The 15,758-nt window shown below is 47.7% G+C and overlaps 1 protein-coding gene across 1 annotated transcript in view; it reads right to left on the bottom strand.

Annotated features, from left to right (window-relative positions):
• Positions 1-15,758, bottom strand: part of TBC1D2B (TBC1 domain family member 2B) — a 118,093-nt gene that overhangs the window by 15,683 nt on the left and 86,652 nt on the right. The window contains exons 9-10 of the mRNA XM_075345502.1: positions 9,270-9,770; positions 8,951-9,068 (exon numbers count right to left, since the gene is read on the bottom strand). Coding sequence (XP_075201617.1) covers positions 8,951-9,068; positions 9,270-9,770 — 619 coding nt within the window. The remainder of the gene's footprint in view (positions 1-8,950; positions 9,069-9,269; positions 9,771-15,758) is intronic.

Genomic DNA, 15,758 nt, shown 5'->3' with positions numbered 1-15,758 from the left:
TCTTCCTACAGGTGGGCCACCGCCGCCTGAAGGACCTGTCTACCTAGGCTGGCATCTGCCGAAGCGTAGGTATGCACTTGATAGTGTTTGGTAAACGTGTGCAGACTCGACCAGGTAGCCGCCTGGCACACTTGCTGAGCCGTAGCCTGATGCCGCAATGCCCAGGACGCACCCACGGCTCTGGTAGAATGGGCCTTCAGTCCAGATGGAATCGGAAGCCCAGCAGAACGGTATGTGTGAAGAATTGGTTCCTTGATCCACCGCGCAAGGGTGGATTTGGAAGCTTGCGATCCCTTATGCTGACCAGCGACTAGGACAAAGAGCGCATCAGAACGGCGTAGAGGCGCCGTGCGAGAAATGTAAATCCTGAGTGCTCTCACCAGGTCCAACAGATGTAAACCCTTTTCAAATTGGTGAACTGGATGCGGACACAAAGATGGCAAAGTGATATCCTGATTGAGATGAAAGGAAGAAACCACCTTGGGAGAAAACTCCGGAATTGGACGCAGTACTACCTTGTCTTGGTGAAACACCAGGAAGGGAGATTTGCAAGATAACGCCGCTAGCTCGGACACTCTTCGAAGAGACGTGACCGCCACAAGAAAAACTACTTTTTGTGAAAGCCGAGAAAGGGAAACCTCTTTCAACGGCTCGAAAGGCGGCTTCTGGAGAGCAATGAGAACCTTGTTCAGATCCCAGGGTTCCAATGGCCGTTTGTAAGGAGGAACGATATGACAAACTCCTTGGAGAAAAGTGCGTACTTTAGAAAGCCGTGCCAAGCGCTTCTGAAAGAATACGGATAGCGCGGAGACTTGACCCTTAAGCGAGCTAAGCGACAAACCTTTTTCCAACCCAGACTGCAGGAAGGAAAGAAAAATTGGCAATGCAAATGGCCAGGGAGAAAACCCTTGAGCCAAGCACCACGCTAAGAATATCTTCCACGTCCTGTGATAGATCTTAGCTGAGGATGGTTTTCTAGCCTGTCTCATTGTGGCAACAACTTCATGAGATAAACCTGAGGCCGCTAGGATCCAGGACTCAATGGCCACACAGTCAGGTTCAGGGCCGCAGAATTCAGATGGAAAAACGGCCCTTGAGACAGCAAATCTGGACGGTTTGGTAGTGTCCACGGTTGGCCTACCGTGAGATGCCACAGATCCGGGTACCACGACCTTCTTGGCCAATCTGGAGCGACGAGTATGGCTCGATGGCAGTCGGACTTGATTTTCCGGAGAACTCTGGGTAACAACGCTAGAGGTGGGAACACATAGGGGAGTCGGAATTGCGACCAATCCTGAACCAAGGCGTCTGCCGCCAGCGCTCGGTGATCGTGAGACCGTGCCATGAAAACTGGGACCTTGTTGTTGTGCCGTGACGCCATCAGATCGACGTCCGGCGTCCCCCAGCGGCAACAGATCTGTTGAAACACGTCCGGGTGAAGGGACCATTCTCCTGCGTCCATGCCCTGGCGACTGAGAAAGTCTGCTTCCCAGTTTTCCACGCCTGGGATGTGAACTGCGGATATGGTGGACGCTCTGCTTTCCACCCACGTCAAAATCCGCTGGACTTCTTGAAAAGCTTGGCGACTGCGTGTTCCCCCTTGGTGGTTGATGTACGCCACCGCCGTGGAATTGTCCGACTGAATCCGAATCTGCTTGCCTTCCAGCCATTGTTGGAAGGCTCGCAGGGCAAGATAGATTGCTCTGATTTCCAGAACATTGATCTGCAGGGTGGACTCTTCCTGAGTCCACGTCCCCTGAGCCCTGTGGTGGAGAAACACCGCTCCCCACCCTGATAGGCTCGCATCCGTCGTGACCACTGCCCAGGACGGGGGAAGGAACGACTTTCCCTGTGACAATGAGGTGGGGAGAAGCCACCAACGCAGAGAGTCCTTGGCAGTTTGAGAGAGGGAGACAGTCCTGTCGAGGGACGTCGATTTCCCATCCCATTGGCGTAGAATGTCCCATTGTAGAGGGCGCAGATGAAACTGCGCGAACGGGACTGCCTCCATTGCTGCTACCATCTTTCCTAGGAAATGCATGAGGCGCCTCAGTGAGTGCGACTGGCTCTGAAGGAGAGATTGCACTCCAGTCCGTAGCGAGCACTGCTTGTCCAGTGGAAGCCTCACTATCGCTGAGAGAGTATGAAACTCCATGCCAAGATAAGTCAGAGATTGGGTCGGGGTTAGATGAGACTTTGGAAAGTTGATAATCCACCCGAAACTCTGGAGAGTGTCTAGTGCCACCTTCAGACTGTGTTGGCATGCCTCTTGAGAGGGTGCCTTTATAAGCAGGTCGTCTAGATACGGGATGACCGAGTGACCCTGCGAGTGCAGAACAGCTACTACTGCTGCCATGACTTTGGTGAAGACCCGGGGGGCTGTTGCCAGACCGAAAGGTAACGCTACGAACTGTAGGTGTTCGTCGTGTATGACGAAGCGTAGGAAACGCTGATGCTCTGGTGCAATCGGCACGTGGAGATACGCATCTTTGATGTCTATTGATGCTAGAAAATCTCCTTGAGACATTGAGGCTATGACGGAGCGTAGGGATTCCATCCGGAACCTCCTGACTTTTACGTGTCTGTTGAGCAACTTTAGATCCAGGACGGGTCGATACGATCCGTCCTTTTTTGGGACCACAAACAGATTGGAGTAAAAACCGTGACCTTGTTCCTGAAGAGGGACGGAGGTCACCACTCCTTCCGCCTTTAGAGCGGCCACCGCCTGCAACAGAGCATCGGCTCGGTCTGGTGGTGGAGAAGTTCTGAAGAAACGAGTTGGCGGACGAGAACTGAACTCTATCCTGTACCCGTGAGACAGAATATCCCTCACCCAACGGTCTTTGACGCGTGACAGCCAAATGTCGCCAAAGTGGGAAAGCCTCCCACCGACCGCGGGTGTGGGAATCGGAGACCGCAAGTCAGGAGGACGCCGTCTTGGCAACGGTTCCTCCGGCTGTCCTTTTTGGGCGTGACTGAGACCTCCAAGAATCTGAGCGTCTCTGGTCTTTTTGAGTCTTTTTTGACGAGGCGAATTGGGACCTGCCCGGTCCTCGAAAGGACCGATAACCAGACTGACCCTTCCTCTGTTGGGGTTTGTTTTGTCTGTGTTGCGGTAAGGATGAGTCCTTACCCTTGGAGTGTTTGATGATTTCATCCAAACGCTCTCCAAACAATCGGTCACGAGAAAAAGGCAAATTGGTTAAGCACTTCTTGGAATGAGAATCTGCTTTCCAATGTCTCAACCACAGGGCCCTACGCAAAACAACGGAGTTGGCTGACGCCACTGCCGTGCGGCTTGTAGCGTCAAGAACAGCATTAATCGCGTACGACGCGAATGCCGCCATTTGCGAGGTCAATGGTGCTACCTGCGGGGCAAATGCACGTGTGACTGAGTCGACTCGCGCAAGCCCGGCTGAGATAGCTTGGAGTGCCCATACGGCCGCAAAAGAAGGCGCTAATGACGCTCCAATCGCTTCATAGATGGATTTCAGCCAGAGCTCCATCTGCCTGTCAGTGGCATCTTTAAGTGCCGCTCCATCTTCAACTGCAACCAAGGATCTAGCTGCAAGCCTGGAAATTGGAGGATCCACTTTTGGACACTGGGTCCAACCCTTGACCACCTCAGGGGGAAAAGGGTAGCGTGTATCTTTAAGCCGTTTAGGAAAACGCCTTTCAGGATAAGCGTGGGGTTTCTGGATTGCGTCTCTAAAGTCAGCGTGGTCCAGAAAAGTGCTTAATGTACGCTTAGGGTATCTGAAATGGATTCTCTCGTGCTGCGAAGCTGACTCCTCTACAAGAGGAGCTGGTGGGGAAATATTTAACATCTTATTGATGTTAAATATAAGATCATTAACTATGGCGTCACCATCTGGTGTATCTAGATTGAGAGCGGTCCCAGGATCAGAATCCTGATCAGTTACGTCCGCCTCATCACCCATAGATTCATCTCGCTGGGATCCTGACCATTGAGATGAATGTGAAGGCCCGTCATAGCGAGCCCGCTTAGGCTGCCCGGGGCCATCGTCCGAGTCAGAGTCTTCACCCTGAGGTGTATATGCCCGTCCCGGAGCTTGGAGCTGAGGGGGACCAGGGGGCAATGATTGCACAGTGTCCGTGGCCTGAAGTACAGGCCTAGCTCGCAATGTGTCAAGAATTTGTGACATAGTGAGAGACATTCTGTCAGCAAAAGCTGCAAACTCAGTTCCTGTCACCTGGACAGCATTCACAGGTGGTACACCCTGGGTCACGTCCAGCAGAGGTCCCGACTGTGCAAGCGCCGCAGGGGCCGAGCACTGCACACAATGGGGGTCCGTGGAGCCTGCTGGTAGAAAAGTCCCACATGCGGTGCAGGAAGCATATAATGTCTGTGCCTTGGCACCCTTGCGTTTTACGGACGACATGCTGCTGGCTCTCTGCAATGTGAGAGAGTCTATAGCCAAAGGGCGACCAGCGCTATGTAATACCAAGTATTTGTAGAAACAAAATACTAAGAATACTACTGGCACAAGAGGGGGTGAGCCCTGAGGGCTGCTTACCGCCCGCTGAATAGCGGGTAAGAGGCGCAGAATTCCTTGTCTGGGTCTCCCCGGCTCCCCTCTGCAGCTCAGCGTGTCAGCAGGAATGGCTGCCGGCGTCTGTGGAGAGGGGCGGTCCGTGGGAGTTCCCAAACAGAAGTGCGGGAAACAGTGTCCCCTCTGTGCCGATTGTGAGGGCTGGAGTATGTAAAAACGACTCCAGCCCTCGGCGCTGATGCACTGGCCAGCGTCCCGCCCCTCTCCTGACTGGCAGGTCTGGGGGCGGGAACGAACGGAAGCAGGCCGCAAAAGCCGGGGACTCGAGTTATCAGCGCGGCCGCCGTAAAAGCGCGGGCCGCGCTGAAGTCCCCGGCGCACCACAAGTGCCAGCCGCGCCGCAGTCCCAGCGGCCGGCGTGACCGATTTCCAGAAGTGGCCAGCGTCCCGCCCCTCTCCTGACTGGCAGGTCTGGGGGCGGGAACGAACGGAAGCAGGCCGCAAAAGCCGGGGACTCGAGTTATCAGCGCGGCCACCGTAAAAGCGCGGGCCGCGCTGAAGTCCCCGGCGCACCACAAGTGCCAGCCGCGCCGCAGTCCCAGCGGCCGGCGCGACCGATTCCCATAAGTGTGCCTGCTTCAGCGAAGCTGAATGAGGCCATGGCACAAGCGCCGTAGCGCTGATGTCCCCCGGCGCACTACAACACCCAGCATGCTGCGGTGTGAGCGCCAAATGCACGGGGACACAGAGTACCTTGAGGAAGCAGGGCCATGTCCCTGATGTACTCCGCTCCATCCAGCATCTTCTCCAGGGGCTGTAGATGGAGCACGGTCTCAGTGCCTGGAGACCAGTAAATCCCACTTCACCCAGAGCCCTGTAAAAAGGGATGGGGAAGGAATCAGCATGTGGGCTCCTGCCGCCGTACCCGCAATGGGTACCTCAACCTTACAAACACCTCCGACATACAGTGGGGTGAGAAGGGAGCATGCTGGGAGCCCTGTATGGGCCCTCTTTTCTTCCATCCGACATAGTCAGCAGCTGCTGCTGACTAAAAACAATGGAGCTATGCGTGCGTGTCTGACCTCCTGCGCACAAAGCTAAAACTGAGGAATCCGTACTCCTACGGGAGGGTGTATAGCCAGAAGGGGAGGGGCCTTACACTTTTAAGTGTAGTTCTTTGTGCGGCCTCCAGAGGCAGTAGCTATACACCCACTGTCTGGGTCTCCCAATTAGGAGCGAAAAAGAAAAATAAAGACAAAAAAAAATTTATTTGAAAAAACACTCCCCGAAACATTCCTCTTTCCCCAATTTATTGAAAATAAAGAAATTCCGGTCGCTGTAATCCATTTTGGAGGTCCCACGCCGACTCTGGATCTTCTAGAATATGGGGGGCACGTTCAGGGAACGTATCCCCCATTTTCTGGAAGAGCAAGCTCTCCATGAGCAGTGTGGGTGCAGTAATCTGAGAATTACTGCACTCACACTGCCCCGGTCCAACTTAGGGCAGAGTGACCTGCAGTAACCTCATTCCAGAATATGAGGGGCACGCTCACAGAACGTACCCCCCATTTTCTGGAACAGCAGTCTCTCCATGTGAGGACCACACTCCTCACATGGAGAGACTGCTGATTACTGCACTCACTCTCCCCCGGTCCACAGTGGAGCAGCCTGTGCAGCAGCGACGTCAGCGTCCCAGGGATCCAGCTGACAGCCGCTGTCTGCGCATGCGCCGCCAGCATTCAAGAAGGAGGCGGCGTGATCGCGGGACGGATCACCAGACAGGTAACGTATGACCGGGGGCTAGGGGGGGGGGGGGGTGACGGGGGGTGACCTAGCGGGACCTGGGGACACCTTTCTGTCGCATGTGACGTGTCACATGCGGCAGAAAGAGCAGAATGAATGCGGCCGCGCCATCTTCCACGCTCCGGAGGGGGGAGGGGGCTCTGGAGACCGGAGGGGGCTCCGGGGACCAGAGATCTCCGGTGTACCGGAGGAGGGGTCAGGGGGAGGACATTTCCCTCCGATCTGAAATGTTTGATCATTTCAGATCAAAGGGAAATGAATGCAGAGCCGGGGCCGGCAGCAGTTTTCTGTGCGCTTCGGCGCCATTTTGGATGTCCGGTGGGGGTAGGGGTGGGGGTGGGGGGACTCTCCGGTACCGGGGGCTTTGGGGGCACTAGGGGTTTAGATTTCTTTCTCATCTGACATGTTTGATCATGTCAGATGAAAAAGAAATCAGTTTTACCGGCCATTTCTTTTTTTTTCATGTGTTCGTCGGTATACAGTATATATCACATGATCGGGGTCCAAAAAAAACACCCCGATTCATAATCTGGGGGGTCTCAGCTACCCCCAGTAGCTGAAACCCCCGAGATTTTCGGTCGCTGGGGGGCGCTACAGGGTTTTTTCGGGCCGCCGCTTTAAAGCGGCGGAACAGAATAAGTACCCTGTTTTGCCGCCGCTTTAAGTCGTACGGCCGTCGTTATGAGGTTAAAGTCCATTTTGACCCAGCGTGAGGGGGAGTCATCTTGCATACGTATGTATATACAGAATTTATTGATTTATTATTTTTGCTTATACAGCTCCATCAAATTCTACAGCTCTTATCAGCCATCATCATCATCACTGTCCCCACTGGGGCTCACAATCTGATTCCCAATCACTAAGTTTCTGGAGTGTGGGAGTAAATCCACGTAAACGTGTGTGTGTGTGTGGGGGGAGGGGACATATAAACTCCTTGCACATGGTGTCCTCTATAGGATTAGAACCTAGGACCCCAGCGCTGTGAAGCCATAGTGGTCTCTTTCAGTTCCTCTTACCTGTCACCTTTTTAAGAAGTCAAGGTGTTTAAAAGACTTTCTTTAACTCCTTCCTGACAGACATGACATGTGATGGGTTCTGGTCCTTCTATCTTTCCCTGCAGATAATGGTTGTGTTATCTGCCTTGAACAACACTAGATGTAGCAGAGCTTGGCCCACTGCCATTAACCTCTTAAATGCCATTCTCAATCTCTAATAATACGCATTTACAGCGTGCGGATCGGGGATCATGCCATTTCACATTCCCATCAGCCTGCCTGTGACGCCATCGCAGGGTGCCAATGAGCTGGGTACAGCAGACCCATGTTCCTGCCATTACTATGCTCCTATGAAGACTGATTTTTATTATATACTTCCAATGCTGTGATACAAATTAAAATGCCAGAATGCATTTTTGCATTGGTGCAATCCTACAAAAAAAAAACAAACAACCCATCAAAATGTCACGTGTACCCCAAAATGGTATAGATAAAAATGGTAGCTCGACATACAAAAAACCCAAATCCTTAGGCTCCTTTCACACATCCGGTTTTTGCAGTGCGACTCAATCTGGGTCAAAAACCTTATGCAACGGATGTGGCGAAAAAAAACGGATCCGTTGCATAAGTTTTGCCATGCGGCCCGTCCGTTTTTTGAAGGATGCGGCTTCATACTGAGCATGCACAGTGCAAAAAAACGCATCCGGAGGCTGGATGCGGTTTTTGCCGCAGGACGCCGCGGCGTCCATAGGCTTGCATTTTAAATAGCGCCGCATCGCGCCGCATTGGGCGCGATGTAGTTTTTTCGCCGCACAAAAAAACGTGCCAAGCAACGTTCCATCCGGCTGCCGCATGGGCTAAATATGCCGCGTCCAGCTAAAAACGGATACAACGCAAGGCCATGCGGCACAATACGGCGCTAATGCAAGTCTATTTGGAAAAAACACAACCGGCGGCAAATTTTGTAGAAAATTTCCGTTTTTGTTTATTGTATAATAAAAAAAACCCTTAACTTTGATATCACTGTAATCTTTCTAACCTGGAGAATCATGTTGACAAGTAATTTTTTAACATTATTAATACAATAAAAAGAAAAGACAAAAAAATCTATTGAGAAATTGCATTTAGTTTCGCAATTTCACTGCACTTGGAATTTCCCCCGTTTTCCAGTACACTGAATGGAAAAATTAACTTAATGGCAACTTATCTTGCAAGATACATGTCTCATACATCTATATCGCTAGATAAAATCAGAAAATTATGGTTCTAAGAGATAAAGGAGGAAAAAAAACAAAAGTGCAAAAAACAGAAAGAAAAAAAAAAAAAAAATCACCTGGTCAGGAAGGGGTTAAATATATATACCTCCAAATGCAAAAAATGGGAGCAAAGCTGGAGTTTCTGAGAATGGTCACTGCACAGTGGATGGAGCTGCTGGCCCTGTACATTGTAAGCTTCCAATGGTTATGGACCATGTAAGCTGATCATGGAGGGGATGGTGTGGGACAGATCAAAAATATCTTATTCCCGGACAACCTCTTACCTACTAAATTTCATTTAGACTTGACTTACAAAGAATATAAACAAGTTTTAGAAAATAAAGCAAAATGACTGTTGAATACTGAGATACATGCACGATACCTGGGATCCTAGAAGAGTTTTGGTGTAGTAATCACGTGGCATGAACACCTCCACTATGGTAACCAAGCACCAAAAGGCATCCTCCTGATCAAGGTAAAGAAGGGCAATGGCGGCGAGCCTGGAAGTAAAGGAGGCATGTTTTATATACACATCACAGAAAACAGATCAGTATTCCCTTTTTGTAGCCCAGTGACTTGTTGCTAACATGGGCCACACTATTAGCAGCTACAAGAAGCTGGTGGTCCTCAGACGTGTATTCTATCCTAACTTCATAGATGTGATAACCAAAAATGAGTTGATGATAGCAAACATCCCTCACCGATTCAATCCCTGGCAGTAGCCAATGTCAGGATTTCTCCAAGAATACGCCAACAAGACATTGCGTAGCTTTTGGACGCCCTCAGAGGTGGGAGAGGTGTAGTGCTTGTTGTTGGGAAGTGTCCTCATGAGGTCCAACTCAATCTGCTTTGATGCTGGGTTTTGCTTTTCAAGAGCTTTTTGGAGAAGACTTTGGAAATATCCAGGAGGTTTCTCTTCCTTTAGTTTCTTAATATGCAGGTTTACAAACATCTTCCACATCTTAGAGCGATGCTGGTGAGGTATCCCATTGCGGACAAGACTCTTGAGCTCTGGTGAATGGACCATCTCACGATTTACTGTGCTGGCAAAATAGTTTTCCCACTTCACCACGGTTGAAATCTCATGGCTCTCTGACAGCGACAAAGACTTGAGATCAAGGGCTCTTACTCTTGCCACCAGTTTTTCCTCATCGTCGTCATCATCTTCAGGGATGATCTGGAATCCATATATGTCATATTTGCTACATAGAAAGAGAACACTGATTTAATAGATGGAAAAAAAATATGAAAAGCAAAACACACTTATGCACTTAATTCAGTCATATTGAGTATAGTTCACCCAGATCAAAACGGATTTATGCCTGGGAAAAACACCTCTATAAATATAAGACGGGTCCAGTCCATAGTGCAATATAGCACACTGGTCCAGGAGAACGAGTGGGCCTTGGCCTCGCTGGACGCGGCCACGGCATTTGACTCGGTAGTTACATAGTTACTTAGGTTGAAAAAAAGACCTAGGTCCATCTAGTTCAACCTTCCTCCACCACTAGTTCTACATTTGGTCACCAAGTCATTTATAACCAACAATGTTGTGTGTACTGAGGAAATCATCCAGCCCTTTTGTAAAAGCTGTTATAGTATCTGCCATTACTACCTCTTGTGGTAGGGCATTCCACAGTCTGACTGCTCTAACTGTAAAGAACCCTTTCCTATTTAGCTGTCGGAATCGCTTTTCTTCCACTCGCAGTGAATGCCCCCTGGTCCTTAGCATTGTCTTTGGAAGAAATAAGTCATGTGCCAGTCCTTTACATTGACCACACATGTATTTATACATATAAATGAGATCTCCTCTGAGACGTCTTTTTTCTAAGCTAAACATATCTAACTTTTTCAACCTGTCATCATATGGGAGGCCTTCCATTCCTTGTAGTAGTCTAGTTGCCCGTCTTTGAACTGCCTCTAACTTCTGAATGTCCTTTTTAAAATGTGGAGCCCAAAACTGGTTCCCATATGCCAGATGTGGCCTTACAAGTGATTTATAGAGGGGTAACAATACGTTGGGATCATGGGATCTAATCTCTCTTTTTATACACCCTAAAATCTTGTTTGCTTTAGCAGCTGCTGCTTGACATTGAGTGCTGCTGCTCAGCTTATTTGTAATGAGAATACCCAAATCCTTCTCCTGTTCTGTAGTCCCGAGTTTATTTCCATTTAATGTATACGCAGCTATTGGATTACTCCGTCCTAGGTGCATTACTTTACATTTATCAACATTAAATCTCATTTGCCAAGTGTCTGCCCATTCTGACATCTTATCCAGATCTTTTTGTAATTTATTTGTAATATTTTTGTAATATTGTACTATCAAGGTCAGGTTTTAATATGCTACATAGTTTGGTGTCATCAGCAAAGACTGACACTTTACTATCAATTCCATCCACAAGGTCATTAATAAAGAGATTAAAAAGAATCGGTCCTAGCACAGATCCCTGCGGCACCCCACTGCTGACTGCAGCCCATTTAGAGAATGTACCATTTATGACTACTCTTTGTTTCTTATCCTTTAGCCAATTCCTTACCCAGTTGCATATAGTTTCCCCAAGTCCTTGCTTCTGGAGCTTTAATATAAGGCTATTGTGTGGTACAGTATCAAATGCCTTTGCAAAGTCCCAATAAATCACATCAGCTGCATTACCAATATCCAGGTTTGAACTTACCCCCTCATAGAACCCCAACAGGTTGGTTAGACACGACTTATCTTTCATGAATACATGCTGTTTGTCAGTTATTATATTATTTTCTGCAATATATTTTTGCATGTCATCCCTTAAAATGCCCTCAAAAACTTTGCATACTACTGATGTCAGACTTAATGGACGGTAGTTGCCTGGATCTACCCTCTTACCTTTCTTAAATATCGGTACCACATCAGCAATCCTCCAAATCTGAGGCACCAACCCTGTTACAAGCGAGTCTAAAAAGATGAGATACAGCGGTCTGTCGATAATGGAGCTCAATTCCCTCAATATTCGTGGATGAATGCCATCTGGCCCTGGGGATTTGTGAATGTTTAGTTTACTCAGACGTAGGCGTACTTCATCTTGTGTTAAATTAATTATATCAGGTGGTGAACTTTGATTTTTCTCTTGTTGAATGATCCCTGGTACAGTCAGTTCCTTGGTGAACACAGATGAGAAATGCCTATTTAATATCTCAGTCTTTTGTTTGTCCTCTATAACTAACTTGTTATTATATTTTAAGGGGCCAATACTATTCTTTGTTTTCCTTTTGTCATTAATGTATTTATAAAAGATTTTGGGACTTATTTTAATGTCCTTGGCGATTTTTGTTTCAGTAGCTAGTTTTCCTTGTTTGATTTCTTTTTTACATTTCCTATTGATATCTTTATACTTCTGAAATGATTTTTCTGTATTCTCAGCCTTTAAGATTTTAAACGCCCTTTGTTTTTGTTTTATTATACTTTGTACAGTCTTATTTATCCATAGTGGTTTCTTTTTATTCCTGGACATTTTATTACCAGAGGGTATAAGCTTTTTACAGGACTCTAGCAGTATATCCTTAAACTTACCCCATTTATGTTCGGTATCCCCAGTTACCATGACTTTGTCCCAATCTACACATTTAAGCTCTTCCCTTAATTTGTTGAAATCAGCTTTCCTAAAATTCCAGGTTTTTGCATTTCCCCTTTGAAATGTTCTATTGAATATTATTTTGAAGCTAACCATATTATGATCGCTGGTGCCCAAGTGCTCCCAGATCTGTAGGTCTGAAATGGTATCCGGTCTATTTGACAGGACCAGATCTAGCAGATTATCTCCCCTTGTCGGTTCATCTACCATCTGAGAGAGGTAATTGTCTTGAATGGTAGATAAGAATTTACAGCTTTTAGCAGAACCAGAAGATTCTATGTCCCACTGAATGTCTGGATAGTTTATATCCCCCATAATAGGAAACCAATTATTATTATTAGCTGCCTTTTCAATTTGTTCCAGCATTTCACCCTCTATTTGTTCAGGTATGTTAGGAGGCTTATAGCAAACTCCAATTAGGATTTTTCCATTATTCCCATCCTCATGTATATTTACCCATACTGACTCCACATTGTTGCAGTTCCCCCCAATGTCATCATTCGACACATGTTTTAAATTAGATTTGATAAATATACACACCCCACCACCTTTTTTGTCTTTCCTGTCCTTCCTAAATGTAGTATAAACCTGTATGTTTGTCACCCAGTCATGGCTTTCATCCAGCCAGGTTTCCGTAATGCCCCCCACATCATAATCCATGGTTGACATAAGAGTCTCCAATTCATTCATTTTGTTTGCAAGACTTCTTGCATTTGCCAGTAGACATTTAATACTATTAACACCTTTATTAATCCTAGCCTCCCTACGTTCCTTGCATGTCCCATCCCCCCCTAATCCTTCATTGATCCTTACCATCTCACTGTCTCTATCTGCTCTATCTATCCCCTTATTTGCTCCACTACCCTCCCTCCCCCCAGATCCTAGTTTAAAAGCTCCTCCATCCGTCTGACCATTTTCTCCCCCAGCACAGCTGCACCTTCCCCATTGAGGTGCAGCCCGTCCCTACCGTAGAGCCTGTAGCCAACTGAGAAGTCGGCCCAGTTCTCCATGAACCCAAACCCTTCCTTCCTGCACCAATTTCTAAGCCACGTATTTATCTCCCTAAGCTCCCGCTGTCTTTCTAGTGATGCTCGTGGCACCGGTAGTATTTCTGAAAACACCACCTTGGAGGTCCTGGACTTCAGCTTCTCTCCTAGTTCCCTGTAATCAATTTTAAAGGACCTTCCACCTGCCTCTAACTTTGTCATTAGTACCAATGTGCACCATGACCGCTGGGTGTTCCCCAGCCCCACCCAGCAATATGTCTATCCGATCCACAATATGCCGAACCCGAGCACCCGGCAGACAACACCCTGTATGTCCGCCTAATTATAGAGTCCCCTACCACCAACATCTGTCTGGGCTTTGCTGCACTCCTATTTCCCTCCTTTCTACAGCAGTCGTTCTCCTGGTTGCTAGGAGCAACGTCCTGCTGTAGTGTCCCTAGTCCTGGCCCTTCATTCCTAATATCAGCCAAACAGGCATATTTACTAGGTTGTGCCAGGTCAGGACTAGGCTCCCTGACACTTTTCCCCCTACCTCTTCTTCTAACTGTTACCCAGCTACCTACCTCTGGGTCCTGATCTTCCCCACCTCCAACCTCCTCCATATCACTGGCCCCAGCCAGAGAAAGCTCAGTGAGCTCTAAACTCCTCTCCAGGTTTGCAATGCCCCTGAGTGTTACAAGCTGCTTATTTAGATCAGTTACCTTGGCTTCCAAATATGCAACATGCTTGCATCGAGTGCAGACATATTCACCCTCGAACAGCTGCTCAAGGCATGCATACATCTGACAAGATACACACCTGGTAGCATTATCCATGGAGCTGCTATTAACTCTCTCGTTAATGATCCTTCCGCAGGTTCACCTACGGAAACCTTTAGACAGTAAAGTTGAAAAACAATGAAAAGAAAATAATGAGAAATGTATAAGGATAAATTCAAACTATGTTCTTGTGTCAAACTATGTTATTGTGTTTAAACTATGAAACACTTATATGTAACCCGCACTTTGCTGTAGACCTCGGTAGAATGGCCATTTTTATTTGCCTGCCTCCAGAGATTCGCCTTTGGACCTAAATTCAGTAATTGGATTCATATGTTGTATAGGTCCCCGGCAGCCAGGATACTAGTCAATGGTGCTATGTCTACACCCTTCTCATTGAATCGGGGCACAAGACAGGGATGCCCTCTGTCTCCAGCATTGTTTGCACTAGTTATTGAAGCTTTGGCAATTAGAATCCGCTCTCATCCACAGATCACTGGAATCACTATAGCCGACCGCACAGATCAAATAGGATTGTATGCGGATGACATGGTTGTCTTCTTAGATCGAATGCAAGAGACTACCGGTGGTTATAGACACTATAGATAAATTTGGGGAGTTTTCGGGATTACGCATCAACTGGGATAAGTTGGCTTTGATGCCATTAATGCATGGGTCTGGAATTTCAATGGAGGGTAGGTCACCTCTGCAAGTGGTAACTAGCTTTAAATACCTGGGAATACACATACAGAAAGACCATACACTAGACCTGCAGACAAGTATAACACCACTTCTGGAGCACGTTAAACTTAAATATAACTTGTGGAGCAAGCTACCCCTGTCAGTGGTTGGCAGAATAAATTTAATCAAAATGATATTACTTCCAAAGCTTAGTTATACACTACAACATAGTGCAGTATCAGTACCCAAATCCTTCTTCTCAATGTTGAACTAGCTTACTACCTCTTTCATATGGGGGAAATCCAGACCCAAACTTCGGTTATCCATTTTACAGAGATCCAAAAGACTGGGAGGGCTGGCTTTACCAGAGTTCTTCCTCTACTACCTCGCAGGACAGCTTAGGGCACTAGAGACTTGAATGCCTGGATGTCAGCTGCCAAACTCTGAGAGTCACTTGGCACACACGGCTGGGACTGATTGTTTAATGGGTTTTCTGGAATCTGATGGGCTGAGAACACCACGGCAATTACCCCTCCTCAGGTAGCCAAGATTAGTCTGGCGACAAGCCAAGAGGGTGGTACACTTCGAAGGGGTGGTGGCGGAACTCCCATTATGGGGGAATAGCCACTTCCATACTCTGAGAGATCACCCCTCGGCGCAATTCTGGGCCACTCACAACGTCAGTGCATTAGGTGATCTTTTTGTCCCGGGAACCACAACCTTCAAGTCCTTTGAACAAGTCCAGATTGAATATAATGTTCCAAGATCACAGTTTTTTTAGATACCTGCAGATTCGCACAGCGATTCAATCCCATAAACAGAAAATTGGAGTGAGGAAATTGATATCATCACTTCCTATGATCGGTATTCTAAAATCACAAATACCTCGAGGTCTAATCTCAGCTACATATACTTACCTGTTGTCGGTGGGGGTGGAATTCTGACCCCTTGCCAGCCCAGGATAGATGGAAATCTCTAATTCCCTCTCTACAGGGAGAGGAATGGGAAGAGATATTGGAATCTCCGACTGCGGTATCCCCGTCGGTTAATAATAAGTTGATTCAATGCTACATTGTCCACCAGGCACACCTTACTCCAACTCGATTATTTAGTATGGGCCGTTCTCGTATATC

The sequence above is a fragment of the Anomaloglossus baeobatrachus genome, chromosome 4 (genome assembly GCF_048569485.1).
Source record: "Anomaloglossus baeobatrachus isolate aAnoBae1 chromosome 4, aAnoBae1.hap1, whole genome shotgun sequence".
Classification (NCBI taxonomy): domain Eukaryota; kingdom Metazoa; phylum Chordata; class Amphibia; order Anura; family Aromobatidae; genus Anomaloglossus; species Anomaloglossus baeobatrachus.
This window is presented reverse-complemented; position numbering and strand designations above follow the sequence as displayed.